Source organism: Panulirus ornatus, chromosome 37, assembly GCF_036320965.1.
Source record: "Panulirus ornatus isolate Po-2019 chromosome 37, ASM3632096v1, whole genome shotgun sequence".
Classification (NCBI taxonomy): Eukaryota; Metazoa; Arthropoda; class Malacostraca; order Decapoda; family Palinuridae; genus Panulirus; species Panulirus ornatus.
Window position 1 is genome coordinate 31,262,199 of NC_092260.1, and position 16,300 is coordinate 31,278,498.

At 40.2% G+C, this 16,300-nt stretch overlaps 2 protein-coding genes across 11 annotated transcripts in view; one reads left to right on the forward strand and one right to left on the reverse strand.

Moving 5' to 3' along the window:
• Positions 1 to 10,220, reverse strand: part of LOC139760686 (cytochrome P450 3A41-like) — a 51,292-nt gene extending 41,072 nt beyond the window's left edge. Inside the window, exons 1-2 of one of the 3 annotated variants that reach the window (XM_071684241.1) lie at positions 9,940 to 10,220; positions 189 to 369 (exon numbers count right to left, since the gene is read on the reverse strand). In XM_071684241.1, the coding sequence (XP_071540342.1) occupies positions 189 to 368 (180 nt within the window). In that variant the 5' untranslated portion in view covers position 369; positions 9,940 to 10,220. Of the gene's footprint in view, positions 1 to 188; positions 370 to 9,846 lie in introns of all 3 variants that reach the window. The other 2 variants (XM_071684240.1, XM_071684239.1) reach the window with 2 other exon arrangements.
• A 5,015-nt stretch (positions 10,221 to 15,235) lies between these two features.
• Positions 15,236 to 16,300, forward strand: part of c12.2 (von Willebrand factor A domain-containing protein c12.2) — a 336,226-nt gene continuing 335,161 nt past the window's right edge. For 4 of the 8 annotated variants that reach the window (XM_071684244.1, XM_071684254.1, XM_071684252.1 and 1 more), the window contains exon 1: positions 15,236 to 15,304. In XM_071684244.1, the coding sequence (XP_071540345.1) occupies positions 15,251 to 15,304 (54 nt within the window). In that variant the 5' untranslated portion in view covers positions 15,236 to 15,250. The other 4 variants (XM_071684248.1, XM_071684251.1, XM_071684249.1 and 1 more) reach the window with 3 other exon arrangements.

Consider the following 16,300-nt stretch of genomic DNA (forward strand, 5'->3'; position numbering starts at 1 on the left):
TTAGCTGTGGGCTGCACCAAGGTATGGTTCTATGAAGAGGGGAAAACTGGGTTCTCAGGCAGACGAAGTAGACAAGCGGGGATCATAGCTATATCAGCGGCACATTTCCCTAAGACTTAAAGAGTTAAGCCATTTGGACCATACGACTTGTCCACTTGCTAATAGAACAGTACTCAGGGGATGCCTACCTCATCGTCAAAAACCCATCGTCCTTGGGAAGCGGAAAAAAGTTTGTGCACGTGCCCAAGGAATGGGAGAAAGGGTGGGGTTGGTACGCCCCTAGAAGACCAATAAGTATGTCGCCACCTGGAATACGCCCACGCCGCTAACACCACCACGCCCACCAACAACCACGCCTCCACGCCCATCCTGGAAGAAAAAATCTTTGAGGACCAATTCTAGCAAGGACAATTGCCTGACGTTGGGAAGCTCTGCTTCCTAGTGTACAAACAAACGTACAATACGTACACTGTACTTAAGAGGTTTTATTCTAGCATCTAACCCCTTGCCTGTTAAAAACTCACCTGTGTAAAATTTGTTGCAATCTTTGCAGAGAATCTAGAAAATACAACCTGTGACTTCAACATGAGCATTCTTGATAATTAGTATACTTTTATCATTGCAATTGGTTTTAATTCCATGTACATCAAATTCTTCCAGTAATAAACTAATCTGACAGATGGTCATCATAAGGTAAAAGTAATACATTTTTTGAAGACTTTTCTGTTTTATATTCAATCCTGTTAAAAAGGTCCTCTTAGTAGCTCTGGGGATTTTTCAATAAACCACTTAAGGTGAAGTAATCTAAGGCCAATACTGTAAATAGTGTCAATTTCTTTATACAGGAATTTAAGGTCACACATCCGTAAGGTTCTCAAGAGTGTCGACGAAAAAAACAGACAATTCAATCCTTTCAGGTTGAGCAGGATAATGATAATAAACAATTATTTGTAGGTTTCCAAAAAAAATCTAATTGTTCACTTTCCACCAACTTTATGGATCTCACAATCTAGAAAAGGCAAAGAATAATCTTCCTCAGTATAAAACAGTAAATCTTAAAAATGAGAGTTTCATTAAGCAGAGGAAGAAAAATATTTCAATCTGTCATCTGGTCAGACACTAAACATCATCCACATACCGAAACCATATAGCTGTTTCATGTAAGATATTTTTGAGGGTTCTGGTTTCAAAAAAATTTCATGTACAAAGTACTAAGTATGGGAGAAAGTCAATATCCCACGGACACTACAAATTTCTGTGAGTAATGCTCACCATTAAATCTAAAGCTAACATACTTAACGCAAAGTCTAATCATATCTAAGAAAACTGTGTTAGGTATTGATAAATCAACACTGGATAAAACTTCAGGCAGAAAATTCAGCGAGTCATCCACAGGAAAATTCGTGAACAGAGAAGTAACATTAAAACTAACCAATTTGATATAACAGTCTAAATTAACAGCAGGAGGCTTATCAACTAAGTCGTCAGTGTTTCTTGACGTGAGAACTAGATATTCCAACTCAAGGACTGAGCAAGGAAACTAGCCATTTGGATAACTTATATGAGACAACCAACTTAACTAGTAATAGGTCCAGTGGGATTATTCTGCACCAAGACAGTTCGGTTTTTCTCTTATGTTAGTAAGAGCTTTACGAATATGTGACACTGAATTTCTGTATAAAGAAATTGACACTATTTACAGAATTGGCCATAAATTACAGTAACCTAAGTGGCTTATTGAAATATCCCTCATAGCTGCTAAAGAGAATTTTTTTAGGTCTGAAACTAAAATAGAAGTTTACAAAAAACTATTCGTTTTACCTTATAATAACTATCTCTCAAAAAGTAGTCCATTACTGGATAAATTTCATGCAAATGTGGTATTCAAAAATAATTGCAAAGATAAAGGTATGCTAATCAAGAATTCTCCAGTTATGGTCATTGGTATTTTTCAATTTCTATGTAGAAACTGTAACAAATTTTACATGGATGAAATAGGCAAGGGATTATAGATACTAGAAGACAAAAGCATTTGAGCAGTATACGTACTGGCTAGCAATCTAATGCTTTGTCTATACATCTCAGCAAAATAATCATTCAGTTGAACAGTAATATACCAAGGATATTGTTAAGAGTAGGGATAGGGATGAAAGAAATATAAAAGATTCCAGCATAATCAAACACCATGACCTTAATGCGTTGAGTATCAGTCATGTACAAATCACATTCATTGTTGAGAAAATTGCAAAAAGTTTATCAAATATTCTTAAGGAATTTTCATGTTGTATTATGAAAGTCATTCTAGGGTCTGGTTTCACCTTAGCGAGGTCATCCAGGAAATGTCAGGTCACTGTCATGTAGGGGTCATGCAAACCCTTTTGCCAACCTTGCCTCTCGCTAATTACAAGGTCACTTGACTGTGTTCCATATTTACTCCACTTCTGCATACATAAAGTCAACTGTATCAAATTTGACCCTCTGTAACTAAACTTCTGGAATGTGGTAATACACGAAAGCGCTCTGGACTCTCGTGTTTCCCATTCTTTATGGTGTTTCTGCATCTACGGAGTCGCGTGTTCATTGTGATTTTCTGCAGCATACATATATGTATATATATATATATATATATATATATATATATATATATATATATATATATATATATATATATATATATTTTATTTTTTTACTATACTTTGTCGCTGTCTCCCGCGTTTGCGAGGTAGCGCAAGGAAACAGACGAAAGAAATGGCCCAACCCCCCCCCATACACATGTATATACATACGTCCACACACGCAAATATACATACCTACACAGCTTTCCATGGTTTACCCCAGACGCTGCACATGCCTTGATTCAATCCACTGACAGCACGTCAACCCCGGTATACCACATCGCTCCAATTCACTCTATTCCTTGCCCTCCTTTCACCCTCCTGCATGTTCAGGCCCCGATCACACAAAATCTTTTTCACTCCATCTTTCCACCTCCAATTTGGTCTCCCTCTTCTCCTCGTTCCCTCCACCTCCGACACATATATCCTCTTGGTCAATCTTTCCTCACTCATTCTCTCCATGTGCCCAAACCACTTCAAAACACCCTCTTCTGCTCTCTCAACCACGCTCTTTTTATTTCCACACATCTCTCTTACCCTTACGTTACTCACTCGATCAAACCACCTCACACCACACATTGTCCTCAAACATCTCATTTCCAGCACATCCATCCTCCTGCGCACAACTCTATCCATAGCCCACGCCTCGCAACCATACAACATTGTTGGAACCACTATTCCTTCAAACATACCCATTTTTGCTTTCCGAGATAATGTTCTCGACTTCCACACATTCTTCAAGGCCCCCAGAATTTTCGCCCCCTCCCCCACCCTATGATCCACTTCCGCTTCCATGGTTCCATCCGCTACCAGATCCACTCCCAGATATCTAAAACATTTCACTTCCTCCAGTTTTTCTCCATTCAAACTCACCTCCCAATTGACTTGACCCTCAACCCTACTGTACCTAATAACCTTGCTCTTATTCACACTTACTCAAGGGAACAAATTGGAACTTCAGTGAAGGGGGCTAATGGGGTGATGATAATAAGTAGTGTAGATGTGAGGAGACGGAGTGAATATACTGAAGGTTTGTTAGATATGTTTGATGATAGAGAGGCAGATATAGGGTTTTGGTCGAGGTGGTGTGCAAAGTGAGAGGGTTAGGGAGAATGATTTGGTAAACAGAGAAGAGGTAGTAAAAGCTTTGCGGATGATGAAAGCCGGCAAGGCAGCGGGTTTGGATGGTATTGCAGTGGAATTTATCAAAAAAAAGGGGATGACTGTGTTGCTGATTGGTTGGTAAGGTTATTCAAATGTATGTATGACTCATGGTGAGGTGCCTGAGGATTGGGGGAATGCTTGCACAGTGCCATTGTACAAAGGCAAAGGGGATGAAGGTGAGTGCTCAAATTACAGAGATATAAGTTTGTTGAGTATTCCTGGGAAATTATATGGGAGGGTATTGATTGAGAGGGTGAAAACATGTACACAGCATCAGACTGGGGAAGAGCAGTGTGGTTTCAGAAGTGGTAGAGGATTTGTGGATCAGGTGTTTGCTTTGTAGAATGTATGTGAGAAATACTTAAAAAAGCAAATGGATTTGTATGTAGCATTTATGGATCTGGAGAAGGCATATGATAAAGCTGAAAGAGATGCACTGTGGAAAGTATTAAGAATATATGGTACGGAAGGCAAGTTGCTAGAAGCAGTAAAAGGTTTTTATCGAGGATGTAAGGCATGTGTACGAGTAGGAAGAGAGGAAAGTGATTTGTTCCCAGTGAATGTCGGTTTGCGGCAGGGGTGCGTGATGTCTCCATGGTTGTTTAATTTGTTTGTGGATGGAGTTGTTAGTGAGGTGAATGCAAGAGTTTTGGAGAAAGGGGCAAGTATGCAGTCTGTTGTGGATGAGAGGGCTTGGGAAGTGAGTTAGTTGTTGTTCACTGATGATACAGCGCTGGTGGCTGATTCGGGTGAGAAACTACATAAGCTTGTGACTGAGTTTGGTAAAATGTGTGAAAGAAGAAAGCTGAGAGTAAATGTGAATAAGTCAATTGGGAGTGAGTGATCGGGGCCTGAACATGCAGGAGGGTGAAGGGCGTGCAAGGAATAGAGTGAATTGGAACGATGTGGTATACCGGGGTCGACATGCTGTCAATGGATTGAACCAGGGCATGTGAAGCGTCTGGGGTAAACCATGGAAAGTTCTGAGGGGCCTGGATGTGGAAAGAGAGCTGTGGTTTCGGTGCATTATTACATGACAGCTAGAGACTGAGTGTGAACGAATGGGGCCTTTGTTGTCTTTTCCTAGCGCTACCTCGCACACATGAGGGGGGAAGGGCGTTGTTATTTCATGTGTGGCAGGGTGGCGATGGGAGGGCAGACAGTATGAATTATGTACATGTGTATATATGTACATGTCTGTGTGTGTATATATATGTATACGTTGAGACGTATAGGTATGTATATTTGCGTGTGTGGACGTGTATGTATATACATGTGTATGTTGGTGGGTTGGGCCATTCTTTCGTCTGTTTCCTTGCGCTACGTCGCTAACGCGGGAGACAGCGACAAAGCAAAATAAATAAATATAAATACAAATATATATATATATATATATATATATATATATATATATATATATATATATATATATATATATATATATATATATTCTTTTCTTTTCTTTCTTTTAAACTATTCGCCATTTCCCGCGTTAGCGAGGTAGCGTTAAGAACAGAGGACTGGGCCTTTTTTGGAATATCCTCACCTGGCCCCCTCTGTTCCTTCTTTTGGAAAATTAAAAAAAAAACGAGAGGGGAGGATTTCCAGCCCCCCGCTCCCTCCCCAGGGATATATATATATATATATATATATATATATATATATATATATATATATATATATATATATATAGAGAGAGAGAGAGAGAGAGAGAGAGAGAGAGAGAGAGAGAGAGAGTAAATGTAATGGCCTTTATCATAAAGGACATTCAGTCGCCACACCACGTCATTTAACATAAAGAAAAAAAATCTCCGATCTACCCTTATATCTAACCTGTATAGTATCTTTGACTGCTAGTTGTTATTTGATATGTTGGGAATATTATATCTTGCAATTAAGAATACACATTATCACTAGAACCACTATATGGGGTAGGGAGATCATACGTTGGCAACCCCAGTGTTGATCTGTGCCCGGGTCAACAGCGAGGGGCCGACAGCCACCAACTGACCACCCATCACAGCCCTCCCGTGTGTGTGTGTGTGTGTGTGTGTGGGGGGGGGGGGGGTAAAGATGCCACGTATGGGTACTCTTCTAATATTGCTTAGTAGTAAGGAACAAAGAACCATACTGGGGGGGTAAAGATGCCACGTATGGGTACTCTTCTAATATTGCTTAGTAGTAAGGAACAAAGAACCATACTGTAAGATTTTAATATTGTTTAGCTAGTAAGGAACAAAGTATCATATTGTAAGAATAATGTAAAGAATTAGTACATAAAATAACCCGTGGCATGTATCATGAGTATAGCTGTAGGTTAATTATAAAAATTAAATTGTACGGGACATATCATCATAGCAGTTTCCATATAGGATTACGCCATATGCAAAAGTTTATCATTTCCGTTGCTCAATTAAGTACATACAATGATACAGTTTCAAATAAGGTCACCACGGAAATGTATCAAGTATGGAAGTGACAAAGTGAGGTGGGAAACTGTCAAAATGACATGTCGAAGTAATTAACCAGGGAAACCGAAATGACTGCCTTGGCAACCCAACGTGAATTCAAATCATACAATACAGACGAGACAGTTGTGACAGGTCAGTGCAGTAATCTACACCATTTGAGAGAAAGGTACCCTCCTGGGGGGGGGGGGGGTCAATTCAGCACTCTACGCCATTGACGACGTTACCAAACTCGAGGGGCATTTCAGCACCCACGTGTTACCCAGCCCGGAAGGAATAAAATTCAACCTCCATTTGGAAATTCCTGTAAGCTACCACCTCGATTTGTTACAAAAGGTGTCTTTATATGGTGCTTGACTCGCCCACTGTAAGAAGCCAATAATGTGTTTACATGAGAAACACAAATTCGATTCCATCAAAGCAGCACGTGAGGCGTGGTAAGCAGCTTGTGTGCCTCGTGCAGCATGTGAGAATATGGAGGATGTACTTCTGGCGTGATTGACTCAACGCTGTTATAGGAAACGCAAGCACTGACGAACTGACCTGACATGGAGGAGGACGTGGGGCCATTGCTTAGCAAGACTCACTCACGCCTATAGACCTGGCTGCCGTCCAGCTACTAAAAATCCAGCTAAGACCATGTGTCACACGCGCAAGTGAACTTTCAGCACCAGAGAACAAGGAGCCCCGTGCAATTGAGAATTAGGTTGTTTACTTACCATCAGTACTTGTGTTAGAAAGCATGCCACATTATTTATGATACTGTGAGTAATTAGATATTTAATATTAAGTGAATGTCCGCGGACCCATGCATAATGATTATTAGTGTGGCAACCAGTTAGATATCAAGATTCTAATCACTGCGTGCTTACGCACATTTAATTGTCAGGTCATTCTGTTTAGGTATGAAATGTAAGGTTATTGGCTTTTCCTTAGCCCACAGGCAAGTGAGTAGTCAAAGTATGCTTCGCAGTCCATTGGCCTAGTTGGGTCATTAACGTCGGAATCAAGGGGTTTTACTTAAACCATGGCTATGGGGCCCCATGTAATCTCACTTGAACATCATCTATCAAATAAAAATCTCGTAAGTGCTACTAACAACAATAACGCAACGACAGTATTCTGGTATTCTGTCTACTGTCCTGTACTGTATTCTCCAGCATTATTGTATTTTCATTTTCTATTATCTTTTTTGCTAACCCTTTATATATATGTGTGTGATCAAGATATTCCTATGAGCCCACGGGGAACTTATCGTGTTTCATTTTCCCCGTGGACTCATAGGAATACATGACAGATAGAGACTGAGTGTGAACGAATGTGGCCTTTGTTGTCTTTTCCTAGTGCTACCTTGCGCACATGCTGGGGGAGGGGTTTGTCATTTCATGTGTGGCGGGGTGGCGACGGGAATGAATATGAGCAGACAGTATTTATGTACATATATATATATATATATATATATATATATATATATATATATATATATATATATATATATATATATATATTATATATATATATATATATATATATATATATATATATATATATATATATATATATATATATACACACGTTGAGATGCATAGGTATGTATAGGTGCGTGTGTGGACGTGTATGTGTATGTGGGTGGGTTGGGCCATTCTTTCGTCTGTTTCCTTGCGCTTCCTCGCTAACGCGGGAGACAGCGACAAAGTATAATAAATCAATATATATATATATATATATATATATATATATATATATATATATATATATATTTTTTTTTTTTTTTTTTATACTTTGTCGCTGTCTCCCGCGTTTGCGAGGTAGCGCAAGGAAACAGACGAAAGAAATGGCCCAACCCCCCCCATACACATGTACATACACACGTCCACACACGCAAATATACATACCTACACAGCTTTCCATGGTTTACCCCGGACGCTTCACATGCCTTGATTCAATCCACTGACAGCACGTCAACCCCTGTATACCACATCGCTCCAATTCACTCTATTCCTTGCCCTCCTTTCACCCTCCTGCATGTTCAGGCCCCGATCACACAAAATCCTTTTCACTCCATCTTTCCACCTCCAATTTGGTCTCCCTCTTCTCCTCGTTCCCTCCACCTCCGACACATATATCCTCTTGGTCAATCTTTCCTCACTCATTCTCTCCATGTGCCCAAACCATTTCAAAACACCCTCTTCTGCTCTCTCAACCACGCTCTTTTTATTTCCACACATCTCTCTTACCCTTACGTTACTTACTCGATCAAACCACCTCACACCACACATTGTCCTCAAACATCTCATTTCCAGCACATCCATCCTCCTGCGCACAACTCTATCCATAGCCCACGCCTCGCAACCATACAACATTGTTGGAACTACTATTCCTTCAAACATACCCATTTTTGCTTTCCGGGATAATGTTCTCGACTTCCACACATTTTTCAAGGCTCCCAAAATTTTCGCCCCCTCCCCCACCCAATGATCCACTTCCGCTTCCATGGTTCCATCCGCTGACAGATCCACTCCCAGATATCTAAAACACTTCACTTCCTCCAGTTTTTCTCCATTCAAACTCACCTCCCAATTGACTTGACCCTCAACCCTACTGTACCTAATAACCTTGCTCTTATTCACATTTACTCTTAACTTTCTTCTTCCACACACTTTACCAAACTCCGTCACCAGCTTCTGCAGTTTCTCACATGAATCCGCCACCAGCGCTGTATCATCAGCGAACAACAACTGACTCACTTCCCAAGCTCTCTCATCCCCAACAGACTTCATACTTGCCCCTCTTTCCAAGACTCTTGCATTTACCTCCCTAACAACCCCATCCATAAACAAATTAAACAACCATGGAGACATCACACACCCCTGCCGCAAACCTACATTCACTGAGAACCAATATATATATATTGCAGTAGGACACAGCGGTGCGCGTGATAGGAGTAAAATGGTACACACCATGTATGTTTTGAGCGATACTTAAGAGAAAATTAGAAAATGGTTCGCCTCCCCACCTGTCACATAACTTTCAAACACTAGGAAAAGAAGGCAAGTGTGGGTACGCCCGGATCTTGTGTGTGTTAAGTCAGACTCACATTCTATGCCCTGCAATTGCACTAGGTCGCACTGTATAGTTCATATCAGCACTCGATAGGAGTAAAATGGTACACACCATGTATGTTTTGAGCGATACTTAAGAGAAAATTAGAAAATGGTTCGCCTCCCCACCTGTCACATAACTTTCAAACACTAGGAAAAGAAGGCAAGTGTGGGTACGCCCGGATCTTGTGTGTGTTAAGTCAGACTCACATTCTATGCCCTGCAATTGCACTAGGTCGCACTGTATAGTTCATATCAGCACTCGAAAACGGTAGAACTACTACGTTAAAGGCAGCTTTCTGCAGTGCTAAATATTTCACGATCAACATAATATAGCGTCAAAGACAACAAAGATGAGGAAACATTGCCACATCCCTTAACCCAGTATTTTTCAAAACTTACTTCCCTGGTATTCAATTGATTCGGGTTAAGGAACAAAATAAGTTTACCGAACAATAAACTGATAAGGGACAGCTCATTTTGCACAAGACTACTTACGCGAGGTACGGAGATGATAGCTACAGGTGCGACACCAACACTGTGACTTCACAACACAACTGTTATGTCCGACCTTTGCACAAGACTACTTACGCGAGGTACGAAGATGATAGCTACAGGTGCGACACCAACACTGTGACTTCACAACACAACTGTTATGTGAGAACGTGTCTGGTGACAGGGTGAGACTCGTGACGCAGGGCGGGCCTGACCAAGGCCAGGCTGCCTCTCCCATCCGTTACCATTCAGTATGAGTTGCCAGTTGGGCTATTTACCAGGCCCAAATGAGTCGTAATGAATACATTGACAAAGAGTTGTTTCTTCAGCATATTACCATCACTTTGAGAAACATCGCATAATTTCACAGTAGTGCCGAGAGGAGCCACGTCAAGGCCGACAGTCTTCACCCTGACTTACACTAAATGAATGTCATCATCGTGACTTTCCATATCGTCTAATGTTTGCCTACGTTTTGTTTCTAGCCTGGCATAGTTCCTTCCTGTAGGCTACATGTTATGGATTTCAGTGCCTGGCTGGTATAGTTTCGTCTTGTGCATGTTACGATTGACAATGGTTGGTAATGTTTCGCCCTGTACGCTACAGTTGTATAGATAGTCTCGTCCTGTACGTAATGAGTGTCAGTGTTGGCTTACTATAGTCTCAAACTGTACTTTAAATGGTTGTGAATGCTTGTCTGGTATAGTCTCGTCCTGTACGATACGAATATCAGTGTTTGGCTTGGATAGTCTCCTCCTTTACGCTGTGTTAGTTCTTGGCTGGTATAGTATTTTCCTTTACTTGATATGGTTGTTAATGCTTGTCAGACAGTCTAAGCCTGTTTAACACACGGTTGTCAATGCTCGGCTAGTATGGTTTTAGTCTGCAGTTTGCCAAGTTTCCCGCATTTGCAGAGACAAATAATATGGGCTCTTCCTCGGTGGGATCCTGAAACCTGAATTATCTTTTAACACCAAGTCGTTTACAAAGTAAACGCCATCGCATTCGGTGTCGTCGTCGACTGGTTTTAACCATATTTAAGGTTCTTGCTTACACTTATTGTTCATACTAAATGATTCTGAGAGAACGCAATTTAGCTTGTGATTCACTGTATATATATGAGGGTGAAATAGAAATTCGGTAGGAGTTTAGATTATTTACTTTATTAGTATTTCATAATACACCATACACATGTTTCGCGGAAACATTACGCCTCATCAGGTGCAAACAGTTCATAAAGTTTTATATCCCAACGGAGTACATAGGTAGAGTACATTCTGTTGCGGCCATGCCAGAGTATTACCTCCTACCCTGATCTACTCTGAAATCCAACTTTACAAGGCTGCTTTTCCTCTACACTATCAGAGATCTCCATCTGTGATCAATATCATCGTTTTCGTCCAAGGGAGGAGTTTGTGCCTGTTGTAGTATAAACATTCCCATTGCGCACCTTGTGGATATCGAGTCTCCTAACTTTTATACCTTCTGGCTCAAATTCTCTTTACCTTATAATACCTATCTTAGGTGTTTTCTTTATTTCCTCTTTAATTCCTCCAACAACGTATAAGTCTGCTCTCTTCTTTTTCACTCGCTGAGATCCTCTATGCTGGGGATTTCAATGTACACCACAAGGAGTGGTTAGGCTTTAACCGGGAAGATCCTGGAGAAGCCGAACCCTTCTCTTTTTCTCTCCTTAATGATTTAGAACAATTTATGAAACATCTTACCCAAGTTCCCGACCGTTACGACCGCTCTTCCAACATGACCTCTTTTTCTGTTTGAATCTTCCCACTACACATACCATTTCTTCCCCCTTAGGGTCCTCTGACCACAAGTGTGCTGACCTGACTTCTACTGACGTATCTTTTGGTCCTTAACCAAATGCATCTACAAAAACTTTTATAATTCAACCTCTCCTCTTTTCCGACTTTACCAATCCGTTGCTAACTGTAGTTGATAAAGCTGCTCTTTTTAGCACCTTGTTCTCTTCTAATTCCGCATTGAATGATTCTGATTATACCTCCATCCCATCTCCTTCCTCTAAACCAATGCCATCTATGTTCTGCAAGGTTTACCACACGCTCTTCCAGAACCAGGTAGACAACGCGTATGGTTGAGACAGCATACCTCTTCCTGTTCCTGTTCGATAGGAGTGTGCCTTTGAGCTAGCATCAATCCCTGTATGCCTATTTCGCTTCTGTCTAAAAGTTCAGACTTTCTCTTCCGCTTGGAAGCACGTCTTGCAGCAGCCCATCTCTAAGAAAGGAGACCGTTCTAACCCTTCCAACCATCGCCCCATTACTCTCACCATTTCATCTCTAAGGTATTTGAAACTCTCCTAGACTCTCACTTCCTCAAATGCTTAGAATCCCATTCCATTTCAGATCACCAGAATGGATTTCGCAGTGCTTGGTCTACTGGTGATCTTTCCTATGCTACTCACCTCTGGTCCTCCTCCGTCAGAGATTTTGGTAAACCCTGTGTCGTAGCTCTTAACATCTCTGAAGTATTTGACAGAGTGTTGCATAAGTCTTTGCTTTCTAAACTCTCTTCCTTTGGTTTCAATGCTTTCCTCTCTTCTCTAATGCATAGTCTCCTCTCAGACAGCTCCTTCAGTAGTCACTGACAGAGCGACTTCCTCCTCTTATCCTATCACCTTTCTTTGTTTCTCAATGAATTATCTCTTAACTATTTACTCGTGCCAATGATTCCAACTTACATAATGCAACCCACTTTTCCTCACAGTCTCTCTTCAATACTCGTTCTCTTTCTCGTACTGACAATATTTCCTCTCTCAGTTCTGACCTGTGCAGCATTTCAAATCGGGAAAGTAATAACAGTGAGAAATTTGATCGTGATAAAAAAATTAACTCTTTATATATCTTTCCAAGAATTATGTTTCCCTCTGTTCAGTTTCAAAACACCACAATTCTACTTTGTGATAATAAAAACATGGGCATAATCTCTATTTCGTCTGGAAATCCCTATATAGTTAACATCACAAACTTTGCTTTCAAAAACCTAGGAGCTTTGTATAGGTGCCGCAATTATTTTTCTAGTGAGAAGATATTCCCCGTCTACAGAAGTTTTGTTTCCCCGAGTATGGAATTTTGCTTACACATGCAGTGGTTCACACTCCACCTCTCTGTAAAACTAAAATGAAATCAAAAGCCTTCTGTCTCAGTAATTCTCCTAGCATCATTTCTCTTCAACCTTCTCATCCGTATGCCACGATGTTGCTGGTCTCTAATCTGTGGGTGTTATTTGGACAATGTTCTCACGAACTGTCTGCATGTCGCCACCATCAAGGTTTGGACTGGTGGTAGGCATTTGGCTGCGGCTTTCCACAACTTCTGTGTGGAGATCGGACACTTCAGGATTGGCTGTTATGACACCTCCGTCTACCCTTAAACAAATAGGCTGTGGAATTCTTTTCCCTCTTTTGTCTTTCCCTCTTCATATAACCTTTCTTCCTTTCAAAGTCATTTCTACAAACACTTGTGGAGTCCTGATTGATTTCAACTTTCTGTCTCTTCAGCTTTCTTTTTTTTTTTTCACCCGAGATGGCCTTGATTGGGAAATATCATTTGTCCTTCCCATGTTGGTCACTTCAAAAGAAATCTACAATAATCCAAAAGGAAAATGGAGACGACTAACTAGGAAAGAAAATGCGAGAGTCTTGAAGAGAAAAGCGAGATCCAGTATGTTGGGCATGAGAGGGCCTGGTAAATGAGTCATTGTTTTGTGATGATACAGCATTGTTGGCGGATTCGAATGAGAAACTGCAAAGCTGATTACTAAGTTTGGAAGAGTGTGTAACAGGAGAAAGTTGAAAGTGTATGTGAATAAAAGCATTGTTATTAGGTTTAGCAGGGTTGATGAACAGGTAAGTTGGAGTGTGAGTTTATATGGAGAAAAATTGGAAGTAAAGTGTTTTAGATGCCTGGGAGTGAACGAATGGAACCAAGGAAGCGGAAGTGAGTCATGGGATGAGTTGGGTGGCGAAGGTTGTGGGAGAACTGAAGTGTGGAGAGAGAGATCGTTCTCTTGGAGGGCAAAAATATGGGAATACTAGTTCCAACAATATTATATGGATGCAAGGCATGGCTATAGATAAAGGCTGTGCGGATGAGGGTGGATTTGTTGAAAATCAAATATTTGAGGACGGTATGTGGTGTGAGGTGGTTTGATGGAGAACATAATGAAAGGGTAAGAGAGAGATATGGTAAGAAAAACTGTGGTTGAGTGAGCAGAAATTGTTTGGACATATGGAGAGAATGAAGGAGGAAAGGTTGACAAAGAGAATATAGGAGTGGAGGAAACAAGGAGAACGGGGAGACCAAATTGGAGGTAGAAGGATGGAGTGAAAAAGATTTCGAGCGATTGAAACCTGAAAATGCATGATGGTGAAAGGCGTGCACGGGATGCAGTAAATTGGAACGATGGGCTATTCTAGGGTTAGCGTGCAGTCAGCGGACAGAACTGGGGCTTGTTAAACGTCCGGGGTAAACCATGGAAAGATATGTGGAGCCTGGTTGTGGACAAGATACTGTGGTTTCGGTGCATTACGCATGACAGCTGGAGAACTGATGCGAGCGAATGTGGCTTTCTTCGTCTGTTCTAGTGCAAAGCAACCTCGCTAACGAGGGAAACGGCGATCAAGTATATAAAAAGAATAATACAAGACATGAGAATGTCAGTAAAAAGATAAATGGATAGACGCCAAAGAATACTGGCATCGAGAGACAGGAATAGAGTGAATAATATAAAGGAGATGAAAAGGCAAGAAATATAAATGAATATAAAGGAATGGAAGCCAGAAACTGGAGAAAGGAACTTGTAACTAAGTAAAGTTTAAAAATTTATAGAAACTGAAAGAAGCTTTAAACATAATAGACAATTGTTTATCATCATATTCCTATGCAGAACAAATAACCTGTCTCTAAAGGATAGTAATAGATTCTCAGGGATTACGACGTGCAATAGTTGCTGGGAAGAAACATAAACTATGATGTCTTTCGTGATGCCATAAATGCAACTAAGTGAAATATTATGGAAGCAAAATCACTGCGAACGTACGTAGCCAAACAAAACTAGATGTAGGCGAACGAGAATTTCCTTTGAACGATGGATGTGGAAAATTTTAAGACTTGCATAGATTTTAGAGATTAAGGGATGGATAGAAGACAGGGAAAAAGAAATAAATGGACAGGAAAATGAAGAATAACTTTACAGCGTAGACCAAGGTACGACGTAGCGTAATATATAATAAGATATAAAAGGAACTGATGAAAAGGTGAAGCTACCCGATATTCTGTTCAACTAATCTGAGCTGAACAGTTTATATGAACAAATATAATTCTCAGTCTTCATGACATGAGACAGTTGCCAGCTAAGAGATTATTTGATGCATTTACGATTATCTTTCCCTATCAACGTTGACTGTCTTACGCAACTAAAGGTGACGAGAAATAATTTGTGTACCGTTTCTGACTAAAAGACATCTATTGATAGCTAATGTGTCCAACAAGATTCTGCCAAGGAGTGTATCACTGAAAAGCAGCAACGGAAGAATCTGATGTAACTGGAAGTAAATGAACCAGAGGACTGATTCAAGTAGGAAATAATAGGCTTAGTGGTCGTGATAAGTGGGATCAAGGGTATTTGGCAATATGAAAGGAACTAGTGAGACTTTTCATTGTAAGAGTATTTTTGTTAAAGTCCCAGTTAGGGGATATGCTAGGAATAATATGGACATGGGAGAAACGTAAAAGTGGATTCCTGTATTTGGTGATGAATTAGACGAAAGGAAGCGTATTTTGGAGCGTAAATATTTTTTTTTCCTTGAATTACAGCTGAATGGGAGCTCTTATTATGGAAAATGTTATATAATTATGTTAAACATCCAGAAATCAATTAAGTCTATAGAAACCTTATCTAATTTTCGCGAAGTACACAAATTTACCATATTTTTGTCATTTGAAGATCCTCTGTTTTAAGTGGTATCATTTGCTATGAGCTCAAGGGATTATTCGCTGTTTGTCAGCTATGTTTGCTGAATGTTCAATTTCTTTTTACTTTAAACAAAATGTTGTATAAGGATGTTTACTATTTGTATTGATATTTAGTTGTGTTTCACTTTTATTATACATTTTCTTCGACTATCATCGCTGTTCTTACTATCATTTATTTATGATTGTTAATAATGTCTCCACATCATGCTACCTTGTACACGGAATCCATTCATTTGAGCATATGGAGTTCATTAATGTGCTTTTCTTTAAGGTCCATAGGTTTTTTAGTGGTGCCCCTAAACTTTACCTTCATCCAGTGGACTCATACTTAATAGAAATGTTATAGACCAGGAAAGCAGGATTTGGAATATTATTATCATTATCCTATAAGTAATGCATAAATGACAGTGATGGCTATGATGAGTTTGGTTTGATTTGGTGAT